The sequence below is a fragment of the Xenia sp. Carnegie-2017 genome, unplaced genomic scaffold (genome assembly GCF_021976095.1).
Source record: "Xenia sp. Carnegie-2017 unplaced genomic scaffold, XeniaSp_v1 HiC_scaffold_13, whole genome shotgun sequence".
Classification (NCBI taxonomy): domain Eukaryota; kingdom Metazoa; phylum Cnidaria; class Anthozoa; order Malacalcyonacea; family Xeniidae; genus Xenia; species Xenia sp. Carnegie-2017.
In genome coordinates this window covers 3,755,033-3,781,107 of record NW_025813436.1, presented here as the reverse complement: position 1 = coordinate 3,781,107, position 26,075 = coordinate 3,755,033, and the positions used below count along the sequence as shown (strand labels likewise).

The 26,075-nt window shown below is 34.7% G+C and overlaps 1 protein-coding gene and 1 long non-coding RNA gene across 2 annotated transcripts; both read right to left on the bottom strand.

Moving 5' to 3' along the window:
- Nucleotides 1-692: 692 nt before the first annotated feature.
- On the bottom strand, nucleotides 693-24,909 carry LOC124459606 (sodium/hydrogen exchanger 10-like). Its single transcript, XM_047009076.1, has 19 exons — nucleotides 24,874-24,909; nucleotides 24,396-24,504; nucleotides 22,906-23,023; nucleotides 21,386-21,551; nucleotides 19,364-19,474; nucleotides 18,584-18,854; nucleotides 18,131-18,274; nucleotides 17,201-17,360; nucleotides 16,806-17,072; nucleotides 16,097-16,332; nucleotides 14,775-14,835; nucleotides 14,163-14,417; nucleotides 4,407-4,601; nucleotides 4,030-4,231; nucleotides 3,590-3,738; nucleotides 3,106-3,333; nucleotides 2,101-2,262; nucleotides 1,297-1,744; nucleotides 693-1,071 (listed from the first exon to the last, which is right to left on the bottom strand). Exons 2-19 carry the CDS (start codon nucleotides 24,485-24,487, stop codon nucleotides 869-871), a joined length of 3,468 nt encoding a protein of 1,155 aa, XP_046865032.1. The 5' UTR covers nucleotides 24,488-24,504; nucleotides 24,874-24,909; the 3' UTR covers nucleotides 693-868.
- LOC124459614 lies at nucleotides 7,131-8,768 on the bottom strand. The gene is made up of 3 exons (XR_006953710.1): nucleotides 8,397-8,768; nucleotides 7,779-8,292; nucleotides 7,131-7,596 (listed from the first exon to the last, which is right to left on the bottom strand). It is a non-coding gene; the product is annotated as an uncharacterized LOC124459614 (long non-coding RNA).
- Nucleotides 24,910-26,075: the final 1,166 nt, after the last annotated feature.

The following is a 26,075-nucleotide window of genomic DNA, read 5'->3' as shown; positions in this document are numbered from 1 at the left end:
TAATTCCACATTATATGATTCGTAAAACCAGTCAATTATAGTATGTTCTTGCGTTATCTCCTTTCTAAATATAAAAAAGGAGCACATTGAAAATCATTAATTCATACTAACCTAATAATAATTTACTGAATAAACCATATAACAAAACTTAACATACTTTGAGTAATATTAATAGCACATATAATGGTGTTCTGCAAAGAATGCTACTTGGAGGCAATAACTTTTTCGATAGTTGTCGTTTATTAGCTCTCATAAGAACAAAGTGAAACGAAAAAACGCGAGTTACGTTTTACTGGATATATTAAAGGCCGTCAGACGTGTATTTAAACTACGTGACACCTACATGCAATTAAAAATAAATCCGTTTTTCTTGTATTTTTTTAAAGATGTCGGGAAGACCAATTTCAAGGTTTATTTTTATTTTCTGGGGAGTGTGACATGAGTTTTGCTTCCTGTTGTTGTTCCCCACCAGCCTTTAAGCAAAACAATGCTTTATTTGTTTATAAATTTCCAAATAAGAAAATCTTATTATTGGAATTGCTATAAAATTTTTTGAAATATATTATGAATATAAGCAAATGTAATGTATTTCGTAATAAATCACCGATGTTATAGCAACAGTTCCGCCCGCTCATTTATTGAAAAGCTTAAATGAAAACAACTTGTTTGTGCGGATAAGCAGTCGGGTCATATAAAGCAGGCAAATTAGCTATGAAATATATTCTGATAAAACATTTTTGTTCACAACATTTTAAATATACGACATAGTGTTTTATAGCAAATTACTTTAAGACCAAATGAGTTGGTGACCAAATATGCCCCTGGCATCTGTAGAATACAATGAATGAAGCGTGAAGAACGAAAAACGTCAACTCTCAGAGACGTCGGTCAACTTCTTGTTGTCGGTTACGGAAGTAAATGAACCTGAAATTGACACACCCCTTTGTCTTGGGGAAAGTGGCTCCAAAACGCGATGCGGCTGTTTGCCGAACTTTTCAAGAAAAACAGTTATTTCTTCTCCACTAGTGGATTTTGCACTTTTATCGCTCTTTGGGCTCATTCCAATGACTGCTGCGAGTAAAATTTTTCATTTGTTATTAATGTCATTTTTTGCAAGGCATATTGTATTTACGCACGTTCAACAAATTTTTTACTCAGATCCTTTACTCCAGCATTCGGAGTTTAAACTTAGCATCAAGAAAGGATGCACAAACTAATCAAAAGGTTTCTGCCGCGATTGATGTTTTGTGGACTAACAATCACTTATGGCTTTAATACGTGACATCCATTACCTACCGGAATAATCGTCGTCGGTAACACTCATGAGTCTGGCTGTGTTCAAGCTACCACAATCTGCATCTTCTGCTTGAATCTCTAAAATACGCGGAGGATCGCCGTTTATGTAGTGAGCGAGCAATTTTTCGCCATTGTTCGGCAGCAGACACGGGCCTTTGTACGTGTTGCGACTTGAGACGCTTGACACCATACCATGCGTCAAAAATGTTTCCACAGAAGATGGCGAGGGCTGAAACAGGACATGATTAACATTTGTTTCCAAGAAATCGACCATGGCCGATCGCTCGCAAAACAATCGAATCTTTTCTTTTGTCCATCCATTGTATGAAGGATGATCCATGAGTATTGGGACGGCCATACGAATACTGCATACCCTCCACATGCTTTTACTCAGTGCTGGAAACATGCTCAAAGCCTTTTGCATTTTCTCAGTCGAAAGATAATAAACCTTAAAACATAAAGAATAGTTTAAAGCAGGGAGTGTCGTTGCATGTTTGTAGATGTATATCGTTCAGGTTCGTAGAGCCCTGAGAAGGATTATTGGTGTTGATGTTGAATGACTTTCCGCTAATCTAAGCGATACTTTCCGCTAATCTAATGACTTTCCGCTAACCTTGACCAAACGTCAGTCAGCATAAACACGAACAGTCCTTCTCAGAATTCTCTCAACCTTGATCTACAAACATGAAACTTTAAAGTAAAATGAACAATACTAGAGAAACTCTCATCCGATTTGGAATGTATATTTTGGAATCTGTTTCATTCCTCCTGTACATTTTTATCGCGTAAGTTATCAAAGCATACCTTAACATTGGTTTCGCATATGATAGACGCGCTTCTTGGAGAACCAACTAGTGAGCCCATTTCACCAATGACATTGCCAGCACTAAGATAATCTGTTTGGACAATCATTTCACCCAGTCTACTTTCATCGTGTTGTTTTAACGGCATTGACACGCCAATCATCTAAAGAAGATGAAATTAGTCATTCTTTGTTTCTTGTTGTTTGGTTTTGTCTTTGTAAAAGTTGCTGATTAAAGAGTGCAGATTAAAGATAAAACTCATTTGGGAAAACAAAACGAATCACAATTTGCATTATCTTTGCCACAATAGTCAAGGATGTAATTGGTGAACAAGAAGTCAAAAAGCTCAACATTCAAAATATTCCTTTTGTTTTTCTGTATCATACATGAGGATCTATAAAAGTGGAGCGACAATTAAGAGGTCTGGAAACTGTTGTGAAAAACATGGATGCCATTTAAGATTTCATTTTCGAAACTTCTGCTTTGAAAACTATTTTTAATGTCCGCTGATACCCTTACTTGGTCAATTTAATTGTTTAGTTTCTTCGTCAACCAAGTCAAAAAGTTGGATTTGATATTTAAAATTTACTGTTGTCGTTTATTAATAACATTGTTAAACAACAAACAAAAGTTAAGAGTATTTTAGTTATAATTTTACCTTTAAACAAAACATAAAATGCAAAAACCATTCCATAGAGAATCAGTTGTATTTATGTCCGTTATAAGCACATCAATATTGATCGAATAAGTATTATAAATAATTTTGAATGCATGTTATTTATTTAAATTTAGGGGAAAAATCACTAGCAAGCTTCTAAAATAACTTTTTTGACCCAGAAACGACGCAAATTTTTATATATCCACCAAAGATGCATAGAATATCCACGGATAACAGACTGATACAACGTTTATTCATTCAATCTAGGAAAAGGCTGCGAAAGCATTTGAGCACGCTTTTCCTGGTAGTTGACAATGGTTCTTCAAGCTCGCTTGTAATTGTTTTTACCTTCACAAGTCCGCTGATGATCAGATACATCCCATCAGATGTATCACCTTGTCTTACAATTGTTTCACCACTATCGAAGACCTTTTCTTCGGCAATGCCTGCTATATAATCGACAACTTCACTATCCATTTCTTCTAGCCATACAGTGCTTCGCAGTAGCACCTCCGGCAAAGGCGGAGAAATGTAAGATGGCGCGCTCAATTGTCGTTTCATTTTTACCTCGATCATCTATAAAAAAGTTCTTTGTCTAAATTGTATTACAGTAAGAAGTCTATCGTTCACCGTCGCAAGATAACGCATGCCCTGAATACAAGCTTATAGACACTATAAACTTCTCAATGCTACTGTACACGTTCATTTACAGCTTGGACAAAAAAACACCGGGAAAACGCTCTTTTGTAAACTCATTATTTGTGAAGGAAAACTGTTCTTTGTTAGGGTAATGTCTCGTGGATATGTCACTAGCAAACACGCAAAAGCAAACCTTTTCCAGTTTCATTGCTTCAGTTTCGTCCAGTAGGCCACCCCCACGAAGATTATGAATTGTATCCATCGCTGTGTTAAGGACGGAGCGAATCGACTGTCGTGTCTTTACGGAAATGGCGATACCGGGATATTCTTTTTGAAGAAGGCCTGATTCAGAATATATTAAAGCGCATGAAAAAGCCATTATGTTTCTAAATCACGATATTGTTATAAATAGCTATGTACTTGCAAAATAATTTGAATAATAACAGTTTTTGAAGTAGATGAGCGAGATGACAACACAAGCATAATGAATTTCAGAAAATCATTTGATTTTAATTCATTCCACAAAAACAAGACAGTCAAGCTCTTCAAAGAATTTTTCCTGTCTTGTGTGTACAAGTTTATTGAAGCACAACAAAATCCGTTCATTTCTTGATTTCAAAAAAACACACTCACCCAAACTCTTTACGACGTCCAACCGACTCTTCTCTAGTCTTGACTTGAGGTCACGTTCAACTCGATCGTCAGCAACCATATCGTGTAGATTCTTAGCAACCTCCTCTTCACCAACGATGAAACCCTTTCCGACGTCATAGCCAAAACTGAGCTGACGATGGATGATATTATTGATTATCGCTATGAATCTTGGCATAATTGTCTGCCAGAAAATGAGATTATGAATTAAATTGCAGAGTTTAATAAAACAAGGGGTTTGAGCTAGTATGCAGAATGATTAAATGTTCGTAAATTTTGCACGAGTACGTTTGTTGCAGGTAATATTTCGATAATATTTATCAATTTGATTGTGTGTGTTACTTATGTTAAAAAATTACCTTTATTAGCCGGAGCAAACGTCCCATTCTTAAGAATCTAAATACTCTTGCTACTCGTAGAATCGCAGGCGAAAAATTTCCAGTCGCGCCATTACTTGCGAGGTCAATAATGATGTCAATAGTGGAAAATAGTACAACGCTAATATCCAGTATATTCCAGTAGTCGCTGAAATAATAACGACCAAATGCAGCAATCTGAGGAAAAGAAGCATGTCAGTGTGTAATTGTCAGCGCACAAGGTTGGCAAAAACGTTTGATGACAAAAAACAGAACCTTCTCTACTATGGTTTTTCTGACAAGTAAAATAAAACGCAACATGAATAGGTTAAATTATGGCACATCTGTTCAAGCTAAATAGTTTCAGGAAATTTGGCCATTAATTTAAGCTTCAAGTTCGAGAATCATATACTTTTTCAAAACCCTTATAAATTAATCATACAAAAATTTAAGCGTTGTCAAAAAAACCTTAATTAATGTAACCATGAATAAGTAATAAGGTTTAATTAAAGAACGAGTCTGCACTGTTTTGCTTTGTGAGCTTAGCCATGCACAGTCAGCCATTTTCGGGGTACCCTAAAATGGCGACACAACAGGTTGTCAATCCTTTAATGAGGATTTATATTATGTATAATCTCTGATAATGGCTTTGGAATACAGGTTGCCAATGCAGAGATATGTCAACTTCGACTGGTAAGTACGGGAAATTTACGGTCAGCTAGGAAATGAAAAAGACATAACAAGCATTAAATTAACTAAAGATGTATTAAAGTAAATGGTTTGAACCCGGAGTATCTTTACATGTTTTTAGATGTAGATAGTCCAAGTTAGTATAGTCCTGAGAAGGACTGTTTTTGTTGTTGTTGACAGACGTTTCGAGAACCTTAGCTGTAATAATCTTCAGAGTCAAATGAAGAGTAAAGATCAGGTTAGCCGTATTTGTTATCTGGTTCTTACGTATACCAACTTGGAACAAACCCCCGTGAGCAGATCACAGCAATTACCGGCACCTTACAAACGACTTGTTCACAATACAACAAACGATCAACTAAAAACATTGCACTTCACACTAATCCACAATGACAATACACAATTGACACCCACACATTTCCTGTGGTTGAGCTAAGGTTGTCGAAACGTCAGTCAACAACAACAAAAACGGTCCTTCTCAGGACTATACTAACCAAGACGATCTACATCTACAAACATGTAAAGATGTATTCCTATTTGATCAGCCAGAAAGCATACTTGAGCTCGTTTGTCGATCGATGTTAATTAAAAAGCTTGAACGTCAGTACGTGGGTCGAGTTGGTTTATACACGACAGCCTGCTCTTCATGATCAGGTCGTTGAATTGGTGATCCAGATTAGTTTAAATCGTATTTATGTCGTCATTTCTATTATAGTTCAGTGGTCTGGATCTTATTTAAATTCCGTTCTCTTTTTGTGCAATATTGTAGGTAATTAATTATGCAACTCTGTATTCGACAGCGGAATTCATTAACAGAAGTAAACATAAGCGCGCAAAGCATTACCGTGGGACTCATTCTTTAAGAAAAAAGTATTTAACCCCGACGATATTTACTTTTTTTAACCCCCAGTATGATCTTGTAAACGTATGAGCAGGGATTTCCAAAATAGAAGTGACATATCAATAATATATCTCCAGAACAACACAGAAGATTTATATGTATAGGCAAAATCAAGTTATTACGTTATCAGGTCCTTTTTACGAAGCATTGGTCTTGTTTATTCGATAAAACAGTTCAGGAGATAACTAAAGTAGCCATAAAATACAGCTTTAAAGAATTTTGTTAACCAAGATCCATTGTGCGCTTTTGTTCATAAGGTTATTTTTTTGGTGTTGATGAAGATATTATAAATGTACGACCACCTACACACGTTTCTTTTTATCAAAAATTTAAGTAAATAAGAAGCAAATTCACTGTGCCTCTTTTCTGCAAATCCAGAAAAGTCTTTTTGTCTTCACCACTCTGCATACTTCTATTCGTAAGCGAAGCTGCTTTAAACATCAAGTTTTTATCTTATATGCTTAGGAAATAAGCCATTTCAAATAATGCCATTTTTACAGTAATTATTAAAATTCAACTAAGTTTCATAAAGTAGAATTAACAAAATCCGCCGTCACGCATTAATTAAAGTGCTACAGCAGCGAATTTTTTCGACCACTTTTTTATTTGCTTAATAAATATTCAGTCCTTTAGAAGCAATTTGATATTAAAATGACTATCATACGTCCACGAAAAGTGGATTAATTTTGCCTCCAAAGTTCGTTGCCGCACGCGAACTTCATTGCCGCCATATGACGTCACAACGATGATCAAGGTCGATAGGCTAATATTATTATTATAACGCGCTCGCTTTTCTCCTTGAATTCTTCTGCTTTTAAAGCGATTATTTTTAAACAAAGCTAACTCTACATCGAAGAGAATAGTAGCGTCGAAACAATGTCATTAAAAGAGTCGGCTAGCAGCAGAAATACGTCCGATAATCGTTCATCATTCAAGGGACGCTTCAGACAGCGTCGTAGCGATAGCACTTTGCTTCGTCGCCACTTTATAAAACAATAACATCGCATTGTTTAGCGTATTAAAAATGCAGTTGCAATAAATTCAGATGTGAAAGGAATAATGCAACAGACGTTAAAGCAAAAAATTACGAAACAATACGATTAAATTAGCGGTAAGTATTTATAATTGGGTACATGGCCTTGTATTGTAACACATGTCACTGTCAACTGTCAAAATAAAATATTTTATGCAATTATAATTCATATCATGAATAACTAATTTACTGAACTTTGTTTATTGCTTATAATGCAATTAGTTTTTTTAATCTACTAAATTTCTAGTTTTAACAACATGAACTATGTAATGCATAAAGAATAACACAAAGTATTTTTATATTTTAATGAACTCTGAGGTGCACTTGTCAAAGTTGCATATTGAGTTACTTAATGGTGCATTGGAGTATTGTTGCTGTAAAGAAATGGGATTAGTGATAAGAATGATGACTTTTGATGTCAGAATTGAACACATCAATTGTATCACTGAACATGATTTTGGACCCATGACTTTCCAAACAGTCTTGGATGTTGGCCCATTTATGAAGGACAGGAATGGACAACTTTATCGTTTGTATGGATCACAAATTGGAATGAGAGTGACCACAAACTAGGAAATTAAATGATCTTTTGTCAACTTCAGGTTTCATAGCATTACTGCTTCCAAATTAATTAGCCCAAACCAATATTATATTAATATCAGACATAATAAACAACACAGTCATGTCAAGAACAGAGTAACTCAAAATAAATGCAATTGACATGAAAGTATGCAGTAATAATGTACTATACCTGAATGAATTCAAAGTGGACTAGTTTTATGATGGATTTTTGAACATTGTGTAAGCATCATATTTTGCATTGTGATCCATTAAATCAAGCCACCCATCTCATGACAATGTCTGCGATTCATCTTCTTTGTTCTTTATTTCCTCAATCAAATCAAATTTGTAAACTTCCCAATTTTTCAAAAAAATGAAAATAAGAATTCTCTTTGAAGGCTGTGGTATGTTGCAATAGTGTGTAAATTCGTGTGTCTAAACATCAACATAGCATGATAATATTGAATGAAAACATCAAAATGCCAAAGCTTGTCATGGTATTGCCAACTGGAAATCTATCTAGCATAGGTTGACTTCTCAATGTGTTTACTGCATGCTTAATAGCGTTTGAACATTAAGTTCCGATGTCGGATGAATATCCACGGCGAAAATCATTTGCAGTCTCGCTTGTTGTTCCATGTTCAGTTCTTGAATAAGAAAACAAGAAATTCCGAGAAGACAGTCTTTTGCGGCGACGCACAATCCTAAATAAAATGAAATATCAATTAGACAAAGTCAACAATAAGATTATACTGAAATCACTATGTGCGTGCGCGCTCGTCCATAACGCAAGACGAATAATACATACCTGTCTTCGTTTTCTCTCTATTGCGAACTCCTCAGCCGCTGGAACAATTCCTGCCACATCAATAGTAGGAATGACACTGTGTTTCAACGTTGCTTTAGTATCGAGCGACTTAGTCAACGCAGGATTCATGTTATAATATGAATCGTCAAAGTTGGTTGATCAAAGATACGATGTAGCGGGAGCTTGACAATTTGGTCGATGTTTGGGGACAAAATTCTCCCACTTTCTCCGCCGTTTCGGATCTTTTTCTTCTTTAGTAACAAGATACAATCATATTCCTTCAATAAATTGTGTATTGGTGAACTTTCTAACTTTGGACAGCCAGCAACACAACTTCTACGTCTGCGAAGGCGTTTATTATTATTAGTTCTATACGCCATGTTTATGAGTGATCATCGTTGTGACGTCACAAGACAAAGAATATGTAGCGAAAATCGCAACTTTACAAAGCTATAAAATCTGTTAGAAGTGGCCAATCTTTATACTGTTTTCGGCAAAAGTGTTAGTAAAGTGCATATTTCGAAGAGAGTAAATAAAAAAAGTGGTCGAAAAATTCATGGCTGTAGCACTTTAACGCGCAATGATTTTGGTTGACACACATTTTTTTGGATATTTAAAGGTAGATTAAACTAAAGTAAAGAAATAAATGACTACATTAGCATTGAGCAAGAGTAAAGGCTCTTTTCCACTCATCGCAAAACGTACTCGCAAGCTCGCTGCGAGTGCCTGCGAGTAGAGAGTTTACGTTGCACGGTTTTTTACGACGGCGACCTCTTGTGTTTCACAACGCCGGCGCAAGCGTATTTTTAGTTTACGCAAATTTACAATGCCGCCCTAGCGGAAAAATAATTGGCGGGAATATAAATCAGAAAACATTGCTTTCAAAAAAATTCAAAAACAAAAAATGCCGAAGTGGAGAGCAATTCGAGAGCGTCTTTTTATGTCTTATTCGGATCAATCAATCGACGACGAAGACTTTATTTTCCTTTTTAACTTATATACTGCTAAAATTCCGTATTTGCCTTATTGGAAATACGAAGAGTTTGATTTAGATAAATTAAGCGACGACGAGTGTAAAGCAGAATTTTGGTTTATGAAATCACACATTTACACTCTTGTGGATGCTTTGAGGCTACCACAGTTTATTACATGTTATAACGGCCTTAAGGTTGATAGAGTTGAGACATTGGGCATATTTTTGAAACGTTTTGCCCACCCTTGTCGATACCTGGATATGTTGCCAAGATTTGGTAGACCAGTCCCTTAACTCTGTACGATCAGTAATGCTGTCATAAACTTTTTATACATGGAGTGCAACCGTTTGCTGTTAACATTTGATCAACCATTTGTTATCTTCAGGCAATATTCAAGAATTTTGTAATGCAGTGTTTCAGAAGAGTGGTGCCTTAGAAAAGTGTTTTAGTTTTGTCGATGGGACAGTACGTCTTATTTCTAAACCTGGTCAAAATCAAAGAGTTCTTTATAATGGCCATAGAACAGTCCATGCCAAAAAATTCCAGTCAGTTGCTGTTCCAAATGGTCTTGTGGCTAGTCTCTTTGGTCCTGTGGAGGGTAGACGCCATGACAGCGCAATAATTGCCCAATCCAGTTTATATAACAAGCTTCAGCAGCTGGATCCTTCGAAAAACGAAACTCCTGTTTAGATTTATGGTGACCCTGCCTATCCTCATCGACCTCAATTACAATGCCCATTTAAGGAGCAAGAATAACTCCTCAACAGCAACAATGGAACAGAGCAATGAGCAGTGTAAGAGTGTCTGTTGAATGGATTTTTGGGGACATAGTTAATTATTTTAAATTCCTTTACTTCAAATAGAACTTAAAAATACAACTTAGTGCAGTAGGGAAAATGTACACTTGTTGTACCTTACTTCATAATGCAAGATGCTGTTTTTATGGGTCTACAACCTCACAGTTCTTTGAACTTCAACCTCCATCTATTTTGTGTAAAAAGTTCAAAAATATTCAATCTTATCAAGTTGACTAATTGTTGAAAGGACAGAGTTAAGTCATCAGGAACATTTTTTAACATCACTCAAATATACTCTTGTTATGGATAACTTTATGAATGTTTCATCTATAATATCAATAACAGTAAATTGTGTATGTGAAAAAAGTTTGGTTTACTCTCAAGCAAAAATATATGCACTGTTTTAACAAAACATTTCAGTCTTTTTTAACAATATTCTGCATCAATGTTAGTAAAGCAGTGTTTTGAAGTTGCAGTTGATGCATTAGTTGCTCTTGCTGCTTTTGCTGAGCAGCAATGCTGTAAGTTAAGGCTTTAGTGAGAGCTTCCTGTTGAGAAATGATGTTGTTTTGTCGTTGTTTTCTTTCATCAGCTTCAGCTTCTCTCAACATCAATTCTTCTCTTTTAAGTTCTCCATCAACTTTTGACTTTAGTTGTAAATAGGCAATAGTTTCACTTCCATTGGATGACATTCTTCTTTTAGGTTTTTCACCATCTTTACTTTGAGATTTTCTTTTGTAAATTTCAGCTAATGTTTCCATTGACTGTTGTCTCATTTCCACAGCCTTTTCTACTTCTGCAAAAGAGTTTTTTTTTGTTTCTCTCCCAATATTTTCTCTTCTTCATCTCTATTTTTGAACAATTGAATAATTTCCTCAATAGACGTTTCTACTGCAGATGGCTCTGGAGAGATCCCAGAAGCTTTTTCCTCCTCTCTAATCTTTTCTTTTGTTGTTTTTGAATTAAAGTGTAGTGGTCTCAAACAGACTTTTGCGTCACGTTAAACTTTGGGCTATCCATATCATTTAAGAATCACTGATCATTTCTCATGCATTACCTCGTTGCTGTGATCCTTTTTTGAAGTTCCATGGATGGAAAAAGTACATTTCACGAACTAGAATTTCATTATGTTCATTTCTCCAAGTCATTGCTTTTTTGCTAAAATTAAAAAAATAATAAAGAATGCAAAGGAAACCAAACAAATAAACTAATTATAAATATATAATATTTCGTGTGATATAAAAAAATAATGAAATATTAGTTGAGTTGCAATATTTGAAAAAAAAATCGATTTAGTACTCTGTGTGTTAATTGGCCCTTATCTCAGTACAAACTGAGCATGACAATAACTTATTTCTAAAAAATGCTATAAACACTTAAAACTGTTCGATTCATACCTTTTTGTGTTTTGATGTTCATCCGCCATCTTGAACATGCAGGACGCGTCCAAAGAAGACGATTTCACGGCGTCGTCGCCAAAGGAAGCAGCCAAAATGTCAAGAACCATGCGCACTAGCATTAACTCCCAGCGTCGTCGTCAAAATGTGAAGTCTCGTAAACTCTCTAGTTACTCGCAGCGAGTTTACCATGACCTGGAGCATAGTTAAAATATTTCAACAAAATTTTTTGATCACCAGAACAAAATGTCCATTAGCCAATAAAATTTGTTGTAAATATCACGTGACTAGTCTTAAAACCAAAATGGCTGTAAACAGTGAAATATGCGTGTGGACCGATGCAAAGATTGAAATACTAGTGGAAAGTGCTAAAAAATACAGAGTGCTCTTTGATGTCACTAAAAAGAGTACAAGAAGTTCTTCAGGTTGTATTCTCAACATTTTATATTGATTGAATTTGTTTAATTGTTGACTGTTAATTTATATAATTAATATATCAAAACATTCTGTTTATGTAAATAACTATGTGTTATAACTGTTTAAAATGCACAACTTAAAAAATTTAAATGATTACAAAACCTTGTGGATTAATTTAATCATAAGTGTAATTGTGCATTAATTGTTCATCTAAATTCATTCAATTAATTGACAAAGCAATCTGCGTAATGCAAAATTGAAAAACAAAATTAAAGTACAATTGTGTTTATTTTTATTTTTTACACAAAACAAACAAAACAAAAGTCATAGCATGTTTGTTAAACAGAGACTGTAATGGCTTATTTAACACAAGGTATAACATTTTAAAGAATTGGTTTAATTTATGTCATTTCCATCTGACCTAACATGTTGCAACGGTCATGCAGTGTGCGAATTAGTTGAGAAAAAACGATGTGCAATTTTTTTTGACAAAAGTGTATCTTTAGAGGCATAATCAAATCGATATTACATTGATTATTAAACAGCGCTAATTGGCTAAATTAATATTTTTAAACGTGCACAAATTCATATGATTTACGACAGTGTTTTTCTTTACAACCGCTGATCCAGTTACAAATGTATGAAAGAAATTTTTTGTGCATGTTATTCTCTCCTCTTTTTTGTGCAATCTTTACAGCACAATAAATTCACCACTTGGCCATCATCCTATTACTCAAACAAGTCAGCGTTTGATGTTTCCATCCATTTTTTTAATGTATTAACTTTGCTGGTAGCTGCAACGTTTCGACGAAGATGGCAAGAAAGACAAAAGTGAAAAGAGAATAACCGAATATGCTTTTGCCTTCTGATTATTAACAGTAACATCCTTGATGTTTACTTACAATAAAAAACATCATATTTATGTCATATTACAAACAATATGTAAAAGCAAAAAGTATGGCTAATCAAGGTTGCCAGTTTGGCTCAATGTTCAGATCCAAATTTGCCTTCTTTTTCTCACGTTAGTCTTTCTTAAAATCAAAATTCCTTTTGGTTTATTTGTCAAATTTGGCTTATTTAGCTTTTTTTCGTCTTCTTTTAAGAATCAAAATCAAATGTTTCCTGATTTTAGTAAAAATACTCAAAATAGCTGTGATGCCAAAAACTGTACGTAACGGCAACAAAACAACGAAAATGCAAAAATTGACATTAATAATGTATTACACCCCTATTGTCATAAGCATACAAGCACCATGTATGTTGACTGTTGGCAGACTTCCCAGTCTCAAAGTGATAACGTCTTTGAATTTATCTGCTACCAGCAGATGGGGAGCTTGCATTCTAATGTGCTTTCCATCCATGGCTCCATAACAGTGAGGAAATTTCCACCTTTTTTCGAACTCTTCTGCTACTTTTTCCAACTCAAAAGAACTCTCTGGAGCTTTAATATATCCTTTCTTAAAGAGAGTAGACCAAATTGCTTCTGTAACTTCACCAATTATTTTATGTACTGTTGTCAAACCAATCCTGTAGTGGAATGATAAGCTTTGAGGGCTGTCACCAGACGCCAGATAACGTAAAGTCAAAGCAAACCTTTCCGACGGAGAAATAGCATCCCTTCTTGTACTTCATTTAGTGATAAGAGGCGCGACCAGAGACAGTAAAAAAGTAAAATGTTGAGGGAGCATTCTGAGGTAGCCGAAATAGCTTTCGTGATCTTCTTCTTTCATTTCTTTTACCAATCTGAAGTATTCCCCATGCTGTTGTCGTTTTCGAATATCGGTCTAACCCAAAAACGCTTTCTATACTTCTTGCATCTTCGCATACGACGTCTTAAATACAGTAATAACAAAATACGGCGATTGACAGCGGCCGCCAAATTGTAAACAAAAACGAACCGCCATGTAATATATTATAAAGTAAAGCCAAGAGTGGAAATTGGCAGCGCGAGCTGATACTTCTCGCAAGCTCACAGCGAGAGCATTTTGCGGTTATAAAACGTTGTCTACTATTGCTAACAACAGCAAATTAAGGTAAACCTGTCTGAAACAAAATGATTACTCTTTCTTTATTTCTATATAACCTGTCTGAAAGAAAATGATTACTCTTTCTCCATCAACTATCATCTCATAAAAATCTCGAGCTCTTATCTAATTATAAAGCAGATCGAAGTATCTTTACCTTAATCAAAGCCTCGGAGACGTAAATTAAACAAAATATGTAGTTGAGTATTCGTAGCACGATGTAATACGACACATTTGCATTGACACTTAACTCCATGATTATCGGAATCATGTTGACAACAATGAGAATGCTGATGCCTGTATCAAACCAGAAGTTCGTGACAATAAAGTACAATTTACGGCGTACTGAGTTGTCAGGAACAGGAATAACCTTGGTAGGATCTGTGTTTGTTAAAGTTTCAACTTTGTCTTTCTAGATAAAATAAAGTACAAAATACTTAACAGAGCAACTAACGGAAAGCTGTTCTAGGTTAAAAGAAACTTAAAGAAAAAACATTTTGTGCAAGATATGCAATATAAATTGCTGTAAATATAATGTAAGACTTTATTAAAAAAGTGACACAATCATTGATGTAAACACTGTTGCTCTTAAGGATCGTAACACAAGTAAACTCGTATTTGTACTGTCTCTAAAAAATACTTGGGTTTTTTCGGTCTATATTACTAATCTGTTCACAATCGTAGCTAAGAATATTTTGACATGCGGGATGAAGGTTGAAGAAATGGTTTCATTACCCGCAAAAGAGGAATATAAGTTAAAGTTAGTTACCAATTTTTGTAGATATGGCGGGACTTGCCAATGCACACTCAGATCAGATAACTCTATGCATCTGTAAATAGAAAACACATTCAGTAAATTTTTTTGTTTTATGTTTTGTGTTTCACACGCTTTCGTATTACCTGAAAAAGGCTGTCAAAGCAATGCCCTTTTACTTTGTTCTCGAAGGTAAGCTATTGTGAATAGTTGCAGTTTGTCCATTTTTACAAGCATTCAAGATTGGATTTTTTTAAAGATTATTTACTAAAACTACAAAAAAATGTCTACATAACTAATCGCAATTACTTCAAAAAAGCGATTTGACAAAAAAGTTCTTTTACAGCTCATTACAATAAAATATATTTATTACCCAAAATGCTTTGCGATTATTATATATGCTTGTTGGTTAGTTAATCTAATTCTTTAAACAAAGAAAGTTTGACTTTATTTTTTTCACACAGCATCGTAATCATCCAGTTTTAAAGACAAAACCTGGCGCATACGAGAGCTATGTGCTTAGCAAAATGTCATTTGTGCAAAGTGGTGTACGGTACTTGCTTTCGTTTGCGCGTGCTGTTTCCGGCGACTTGTGCCATTCCAAGCGGGACTGGCAAATATCTAACATTTTTGATACTTTTTGCCATGCGTAGCGTAGTGCTTTGTAGTTTTGTCCTTGTGCAGCGTCTTAAAGCAAATCGCTTTCGTGTTTTTATCACAGCGCATGCTCAATAAATTTTATATCAAACCAAAATGGTTGCCCTGGCTGAACAGCATGAATTGGTCGAAGGAGCACTTTTCGATTATAAACTAGTTGCTCTTAATTGCCCTGATTACCTATTCCTATATGACGTTCAATCAGATTTTAAAAACCGAGACAAAAGAGTGTCTGCTTTTTAGGAAATAGCGGAAAAACTTTCTCGAAATGGTAATTGTATTTGTTATTACATTCAGTATGACATTGCGTTTTAGCAACAGGCATAAAAGCGCTAATTCGTCTACTTCGGAATCGGAAAATCACAAAGAATTTAATTCATTTGAGCAAGACACCATTTTGGTTTGGCGTGAAATTTATTGGGCATGCGCTCTGATAGAAACACAAAAGCAATTTGCTTCAAGACGCCACACACGAACAAATGGAAAAAGCATTTCGCCACAAGTGGCAAAAACACCAGAAATGTTAGGTATTTGCCAGTCCTGCCTGGAGTGGCAAAAGTCTCCTGAAACAGCACGCGTAAACGAGAGCAACTAGCTTACGCCACATGGCACTAATGACATATTGCTAACCACATAGCTCTCGTGTGCGCTGGGCTTAACATTTATTGATTGTGACCAACCTGTCTTTAGTATCCATTGCCGTATCAGCCGTCGCCATGAGTGTTTGAACGGCGTCACGTGATAGCATTCCATGTTCAAACTGTTTCCAATAGCTCACCTTCTGAGCCTTAATCATCATCAATCTTCCTTCTTCTGTCATTTGAGCAAATTCTTTCGGAGAAGGTTGGTTTGGCACGCTAGCTGAGCAGCTTGGGCAGGTACTGTGTCGAATAACGAACAACATCTGTTTACCTTCCTCTTGCTATAACGAGATTGACAGCTTTACAATACAAATTTATTACAAGCTTGTTACTAAGAAAACGCCGTTAAAACGCGTTAATGGAATTTCTGTATGACTAATATATTCATCTCATTTGTCAAACAAAAACTTGAAATCGTTCATCTTGAAAAAACATTAAATTTTGTAACAAACGTATTATATGTAAGCTCGAACTTTAATCCATTTCTTTCATAAGAAACGCTTTAAATATATCTCCACGAAATAAATAATTCTAAAACATTTGGGCTTGATATAAAATGATTTATCATTCTATTGATAAATATAAAACATATAGCAATGAAAAATTTAATCCAAAGACAATTTTGCTGGCTTAAAGCATTTTTTTGATAAAAAATGATTGAACATTTGTTGCAGCATCACACCTAAATCTACTCCTCAGAAGAGTTTTTTCCTTTTATTTATTACCCTACCGAGGATTGAGGATATACCTCGTCTAACTCGTCCTCCATGTATGGATTGTGTATTTTACAAACGTTTTCCGCTAGGACCCAGTGTGCATCGGCGAGAAAGCGATCGGTGCGCAGCATCTTGAAAGTTCTTGCTGTGGTGTCCTGCAAACGCTTCACGGCATTTGCCATTGAAATTTTCCGGGAGTCCGATATCTCGCTCATTCCCAATAGCTCGAGCAAATTCCTCATTGTCGTTGCATTGAGAAATAATGTAAATATAACAATGCCCGCTGTGTGCAGTAAGATCTAGACAGACAGAAATGTGGCATGATAAAAAACGAAAAACAGCAAGAAATTGTTTTTGCAGCAGATGAATAGGGAATTTATTAAACCATTAAGGAATTAAAGAACTTGTTAAAAACTGTATCGCTTACTTTATTTCCCACGTGCTGGTAGTCCAAAGCAACTTGTAAGGCTAATGCAAGGCCAACTGCCCCGCGTAGGGATCCCCAACATAAAATCACGGCATTCTGCCACGATAGGCCATATCCAAGACGAGCGAGAAACGGACCGGATGTAAAAAGCAACAGTGCCCTTGAAAGAGTACCCATTGATAGATAAACTTCTACTGACTAATTGATTCGCAACTGCATTATAGACTATGATTGATTGGTTGATCAAAAATTTGTAAAAAAAAACTGCATTGTTGATTTGCGTTGATTGGTGGGAACGAAGGTACATTTTTTAAGTCTTTGAAAATCTGTTCAAAACGGAGTAAATATTTTTTCAAACCTATATATCTACGAAAAATATAGTTCAATATTTTCTCTATAAGTTGAAACATTTATATCTTTGAATTTTTGTTTTGTTCTTCTGATTTTTCAGTTAGTAACATCTTTTTAGCTTCTATGTAAATCTAATCATTACAATCTAAAAACAAATTCTTTGGAATTTTGCCATCCTAAGTAATTCCTGTAAAAGGCTAACTGCTAATTTTCAAAGTGTTCCAAGTTAAAAGCTTTTATCAATGAAAAACAGTTTCATTACATTAATATTCATACCATGAAAAATTTCAAGTAAGATGAATGAAATTATGATTTACAATTTTCAAAACTCTTATACGCTGTCACTTAGTATTTGCTAATTTGCAGAATAATGTAAACAATATTAAACAATATTTTAAACAATACCTTTAAATTTACCAAAAACTTGCTACAACACATATAATTATTAAAACTGAACAAAATAACTGAACTTAACATAGCTAAGCTGAATAATCATACTCTTCATATCTCTATCACAGTGTACTGATTCAATTAGTATCAAAATTTGTAATACGGAAATCCTCCTTACAATTGACCTACCTTATTACGGTTAGTCCAAGATAATCAACAATTATAAGAAATCCATCGTAGGTATCGAGTTCATTTAATGCTTTCTCAGTTATCACAACACCAACCATAATAAAAATAAGAGTATTAGCCAAGTACGCCAACATTTCCCAAAATCTATAAAAGTCAGAAATTGAAAGTTTTCGTGAAAGTATTAAAAGTATTATCTTCACAGGTAAATGTTATAATTAACAAAAAAATTGCAACCAATCTTCCACACATCAACTAAGTTTTGTGCTGAATATATTAACGTTAGTAGTTGAATGATTGAAAAAAGACATGTTCACAGAAAGAGCTTCAGTTTCATTGATTGCGGTTTTCCCATTAAATATAACTTGAGTGCATTACTTAACGATACTTTGGAGGTCAGGCTATGCAAAATGAAGTTCCTAATGTTAAAAATAAAGCCTACATGTCTGCACGCACTTGTGTAAAAAGACTTCAACTTCTGGACTAATGCTTGTTCTTTGAGAATTAATCTCAATGCCCAACATAACAACTGCAAGAACACCGGAGACGCCAAGAATTTCCTCGCCAATATAGTATGTAAGATAAGTCGATGCTAAGGTTATGGTAATTTCGACCATAGCGTCGTTGAACACTCGTTGCAACCAAAATACGACAATCTTGCCAATCACGAGACCAAAGAAAAAGCCACCCAAAGCAACACGTGGAAAATACAGACCGATCTCAGTCGCTGTGAAAAAAAACACACAAGAGTTCGAAGCGATGACTTCGTCCAGTAAAAATATATTTTTGAACTTGCTAAAATATTCGTGTCGAACACAATCAACCACCAATATAGATCGTCTTAAAAGATATATAAGCTAGCGCTACTTCCCGAATGTGAAAACCAGCGAAAAACATTATTTTCAGAAAACTTTTATTGTCAGCCTAAATTTTAGTGGCAAAGCGAGCCCATTTGCTTGGTAAATTTCGCACGTTTTTGAACGGAGACTGAAAAACTCACTCGAGCTTGTTTTTTCCAAATTGCATTCGAAACCATGCTACTACCTATACTAAGTGAACAGAGGTTTAGAGAAAAATGCTTACAGAACTAAATAAGCTAGCTATATAAGCCAAAGATAATGCTAGATGCCACTGCAATATGTTCAGACATTAGTAATTATTGTTTACTTTGCAAAATGTTGAGCTAAAACTTCTTCTAGTTTTCAAAATTCACAAAGGTTGATATTAATTACTAACCAGTCATCGAAGAGAAAGCAAGATTGTAAAATATCTTGTATAAGACAATCGCCATGCCATCGTTTAACAACGATTCTCCTTCAATGATGGTCGACAACTGTTTAGAAACACCTATTATGGAAGAATGCGCCTGTTTAGAGCGCAAGTTGTATAAAACCATATCGGGACACACTCAAATAATAAAAAAACATGCTAAAGTTTTACAAGTGGATCTTTGCAAAAAGAGTCCATATCATAAAGCAAATTTTTGCTGATTATCATTTTTTTGAAAGCATTCAAGCTTTACAATTTGTGGGAAAAAGTTATATCAAACCTTTACAATTTGTGGGAAAAAGTTATATAAACAGGGGGCAGTAAAAAAGAAAGTTTTTATGAAAATACGTGACCAGAAAAACACTTCGGTGTTTACAGTATTGACGAACTTGAGTGAAACAAAAACTTATGAATTCTGGATGTATTAAAAACTTTTGAATTTGGATGCAATAAAAGAAGGTAGAGATCCTACAAACTTTACGCACGTCTTAATTTACTATTAGAGAAGTCAACCTAGACATCCAAGGACTGTGCAAAGTTTCATACAACAACATTTCTTTCGACTTGCAATTTATAACGATTTCGAATATTTTTTTCATACTGCACAATGCAGCTATCAAACCTTGTAAATGGGATGACATGGGATATGGGATTGACTGAAAACAAACTTATTATATGTACAACCAAATGGAATATTTGATCGCTTGCTAAAGCCAATAGTTAAGTATAATTGAATTTATTCAATTAATAACTATCTTATTTTAAAATCGTGGCAAGAGATTTTCCAGGCGGAAAGCTAATTTTGATTTCATGATGAACATAACAGCCCAACATAGGGCTTCTACAAAAACTATTGCGACAATAAATCAGAAATAAAGATAAAAAGTTTTTTAATAATTACGTTTCGTTTTTAACTTAAGTCATATTCAGATTAAATGATAGAAATTTTTTCACGAGGCTTTAAAGACATACATTTAGCGTGTTTTAAATTACATATGAGGTTAGTAGGAAGTTTGGATGACAAAAAAGAATGGAAAGGGCAACATATTAGAGTAGGTGAAGGGGGACTGAGTTGCCTTGGGTGTTAAGAGAGGGTTTAAGCTTAGATATGAGAAGGCTTTCATGAATCATAAGGTCATAATTGTCAGAAAAAGAAGAGAGAATTGCGAAGTCGTTAATTCGGTAGAGTGAATTGCGTTTCTTATATGGGATAGAATTGCAGATGGTTTTGGACAAGAGAAATCAGGGATGTATTGCTATCGCTAATTGGAGGGGGCTCTTATTCATATATGCATGTTATACTACCGTAGATAACAATGCATTTCAAAAGATATTAATTCAGCATATCATGAATATATGAATAAGCCCCCATAACTAAAAGACGTTTCCCCCATATCTATATTTGTTTTCTTATTTATGCATACGATGCGATATTTTTGATTTCCTGTAAATTTGCTGCAGCAGCGGGCAACTTTCAATGATATCCTGACGGTCGTTAAAAGTTCTTTTGCAGTGTAACTGTTCACAAAGTGAAATTCAAATTTTTTAAATTGACTTATAAGCCGTCTAAATTGTTCAAAGAAAAATAAAAATGTGTTCAGATAGTACAGTTATCAATGCTAAACTGAATTTTACCACCAGAGTAAAAATCCAAAGTTTATTCTCAACTAGCCATATGGAGCATTTTACAATGCAAATTTCTTCATTATATAAATAAAAAATAAAAACGTAATTTACCGTTTAGAACAGTCCGTAATGAAAATTATTGCCTTTGGTCACGGGCCGCTTTCAAACCTCGTGAAAATATTTTTAGTACGGATCTACCGGCTGGTAAATAACATATACAAATTGTCGTTAGCGCATTTTAACAGCAATATTGAATTTAATGCAGTTGGTTTTTTGCAAAATATTCTATGTAAAATCCTACGGTAAAAAACAGGCTATGTATAAACTCATACACTATATGAATTAAATATCAAAGTTACATACCAATTTCATTTAGGAGAGCTACCACAGCAACTGGATCCGTTGCACTTACGATTGAACCAAACATAAGTGAAACAAACCAGTTCCAATTATACGTGAACACGAATTTTGCCATAACTCCAGCAAGAGCAGCAGCGACTGCCATGCAAACAACAGCCAGATAGACAATCTGTACAAACATATATAGTGTAATTGGTAGACGATTATTAACTGTGATACTAAAAGGCCTAGGCATAGGACAAAGTTTTTGGCATGAAATTTTGATTTTTTTATTTATTTCTGATAAATATTGGTGTATCTATTTGTAAAATCCACGTGGAATGCATATAAACCACTCAGCTCTTAGGGAGTGTTTACATGATCCCGGGTAACCGGGATTCAGTGAGGCGTGAAATGATTTCGAGGTATTGAAAGGAGTCGAAACTTCAAGCGTAAAGATTACAACTGTTTATTAAGCGTCACAAGTCATTCCTGTTGTAATTGTCAAATTAGGCCAAATTGGTTGTTGTAATTTTAAATGTTTTTTGTAGTTATCAAACCAGAATATTGCGAAATTGCTCGTGAAGATTTATCTGATGATAAGTATTGAATCGTTTCCATTTGCCAAAATCACTTATCGCTTCGTTGAATCCCGGCTACCCGGGCTCATGTAATCAGCCTCTTAGGCATGCCATATAAATTTTGTTCTATTGTTACATTTTGAAATACGAATTCAATTTTGTTTAATACAATGATTGATTACTTTTTTCAATTTAATTTGCACTGAATAAGTCATTACATGCATGTGAAGAATACAGGTTTATCTTAAAGGGATACTATATATTTTCTCTATGTTAACTCTTAACTGCAGTTTGCACACATAGAATTTCATATTTAAGTACAGTGAGATGATTTCTATAGGTTTGGGCCGTCTAGTCATACCACCAAATGGAATATACGCTCAAAACAATCTTCCGAGAAGTGATTCGAGCAAGTCATAAATCGAATTTTGCGCGAACTCGGATTAAAATTTGCGCTTCGTCTGGACAAATTTAACCCAAATTCTTCTCAAAGACTCGTCATTTGGGCTTTTATGCAAAGAAATGCCTGTAATTCTATCAGACATATTACTGCAATCTTGCACGACACAGTGTGTTGAAGGCATGTTAAAAAAATTGAGCTATACAGCCTTTTAAATCTCTATCTGTATATAGTGTTATAAACAGCCGCGAGTTAAGACTATGACGTCACAAGCATCTTCCTACTTGACAATTCAAATATGGCGCCTTTTAATGGCGGCTCTTAATGTTCAAGTTTTATCGCTACCTCACTCAAGCAGCATTAAATATTGCGATAACATTTCGCCAGAAGACATTTTTGTACATACACTATTAATCTATGAAAAAAAACAAGAGGCAAAATTTTCGTCATAGTAGCACTTTAACTAATCTCGCTGGTTGCTTATCCACTGCAAATGTGTGAATTACAAGGCTGGTCGAACGTTCCTATTCACCATGAACGATTATATATATTTACATTTATACCTGCCAAAACATTTTATAGAATGTATGAACGTCCATTGCAAACGCGGACTCAAACAACAAGATTGGTAAAAACACTGTTAGCAGAAGATGGGGATTTTCACTTGCCATGGTGGTATATCTGTGAAAATACATTGTATACAAACTATAGCGTTGAACTAAAACAGAATTATTCTTGAATAACTTAGCTAGGCTTATTTCACCGTGTATTACTGTATTTGCTACTTATAAACATGGAATAAAAATAGATACAAATTTCGTACATAATATAACAGACACAAAATGGTTAAAACAAGTGGAGTTGCAGCCTCTTCCTTGCATGTTAGACACGCGAAAAAGGAAAAGTTTTAACGGGATCAGAGCTTGCTGATATGTGTGTAGTCAACGTGCCTATATCACCCTCATGGGAAAAATTCAGATAGGGTTGAAAATTTGTAGTTAATATATTCGGTAAGACGAAAGTTTGATCTTCTTTTATTTTTTTGCCTCAAATCTGACTTTGTTCGCGTTTAACCGTGAGATGCTGTGACTGGGTGAAGTTCAACGGACGCGACGTACATTGGATTATATGCTGCTTTTCAACGCTATCGAATTATAGTGTAGTTAACAACAAAGTGCGCACTATTGCAGAAACTTAATAAAAATAAATTCGTCAACCTGCAAATATTACTATAAACTACAGCGTTGAAAGCTATGTGCTCTCAAAGGTACGTCACGTCCGGTGAACTAGAGGCCCAAATTAGGTGTCATCACTGATCTTCAAAAAAGACAAGATCAAGCAACTGTATATTTGTAGAAAACAAATTATGAAGCCAACGTCGCCGTTAGTAAGGGACCAACACATTGAAAGATTTTTTTAACAAAACTATGGAAAACATAGCAAAACATAGCGAAATCTTGCTTTAAGGTAACGCAGAAGATGAAAAACAACCTTTATGGTGATAGTAAAGAGAGTCAGAATGAATAATCGGTCGTATAAAATGAAAGGCATACAGGTTTCACTTCGAATAACTCGTAAAAAACGCTTGTAATTTTAAAGGATTGACCAGTTTATGATCGTGTATGAGAGTATTTAATCAGTTTGTACTTCTGAACTACGATTCCAACAATTATAGGTATTTCCATGCTGTTGTGGGCAATTTTCCACAGTTTTTCCATACCACAGTAGAGTTACCGATGACAAAAATCGTTGCATTTTGACCATATTTCATCATATTTCATCGTATTTTTAGCTCTTCTATAAAATGATTTATCTCTTAGTTATGTTCATGTAGTTACATGTTGAAAATTATTGATTATTCTCGCATAAATCCACAATATATTTTCTCCTTATTTTCGAAAGTTGGTCCCTTAGTAATGGCGGCGCTCCTTATTTTTTTGTCTTCAACTTTTGTGCTAGATGCTTGATCCAGTCTTATTTCGAGATCAGTGGGTGTCATGCACTGAAGCAGCGCTCATTACAAATAAAAAAATAAAAAGTTTACAAAGCGCACATTTGAACATCGGTAAAACTAGCGGAAAACACGCCAAACACCAGTCCGAACAAGATGAGCAAAACAGTATACGGTATCGGCCATCCTTTCATCAGCTGTCGACATAATGCTGGAAGAAGTGAGAAAATTATTTTCAAGGCTAACATTCAAAAACATTATTAGCTATGATAATTGTTAAAATATAAGTAGCAACTTGTTCTATTGCACTGTTTTTGATCTTTTATATTATGTTATCACTCACCACATTTCAGTACAAAAATAAAACTAACAAGACAATATATACATAGGAAGAGATTTTTAAAACAGCAAACAGCAATAATAAAATGCAAACAGCAAAAAGACACAAACTGAAAAAAAATGAAATTGACAATTTTTTCATGCCCACTGCTTTGATTGAATTTTGAATTTTTGTTTGGAAAATAATAAATTGACAAAAAAGAAATACATTCAAATCAGATCGTTTTAAAACAAAACTTACCTCCAATACAGCAAGCTGTAAATAAAAAGAGGACAGCGTAAGGTTGGTAGTGAGCGTCATGTGCATTATACTCTTGGGTCGTGTTGTTTGCCATTTTGCCTGAAACTACAGTGTGACGAGTAAGCAAAAATAGAATAACAACTTGCGGAGTTTCACATTTTTCGAATTTTGTATAACTTGTTTAATAGTAATTAAACATTAGAATGCTTCTAGTGAGTAATTGGAGCTTTTATGACATCACAGTCGAAACGCTTGCGCACTTTGCATTGCAGCTCTTGTGACGCTTTGATTGTACAGTAATTTCATAAATGAAGACTGAACAGTTTGTATGCAACTTGCGATTGCTTTTACGTTTTTATAAAAGCAAAAAATTGGTTTTGTCATAAGTTTCTTAAATGAAACGATCTTTACTTGTTTTAATCAAAATCGGGAAGATACGGCAATCAGAGCTGTGTTGACTTTCATCTGTTCATGAAATATTAGTACGTGATTTGCCAAAAAGTAAACCAGACTCTTTGCATCCTTTCCCTTAATCCTGATCTTTATATAGTAGTGCACGGATACATACTTTACCAAAAAATTGCATTATAATATGCTTTTTAGAAGTTCTAAAGTCAATTGTGTAGTATGCTAAACGTATTTCAATGAAAGTACGAGTGCAAAAGTGTGCTCTTGTTCGTTATGGCTACTCATTACTGAGTGTTTTACTTTGCACTTTACATCACACGAATTTTAATTCACCGAAAACGAAATGTCGGCGGACTGATACTTAACTATGCTTTATTAATCAGTAGCTAAACATTGATTTAGTCACAGTATAGAAAACAAACAGTAGTCCCACTCTATAGAAATTTTTTGGGAAGCGTATATCTTATTACACATGTGATTAGTATGTAGTAAATTGTATTTTCTGACCAATATGAACGCTTAGGTGGCTAGCTGCAGCCAGTAATCTAATTTAATATTGGTGGGTTGCAATCATCCCCTGAGAGTAAGAGAGCAATGGAATGCTGGCCCTGTTGGATGAATGATTGCATTGTAAATAAGGAAAATCCTTTGTTAAAATCATTCAACATGGCGACTAAGACGTAGCTTGCAACCCAGGAGTACAGCACCAAGTTGAACAGTGAAATGAGAATACGGTTTGTTTCTAATTTCCATACTGTGATTTAGTGCTCTTCTCTTAATGATCACTACAGTAT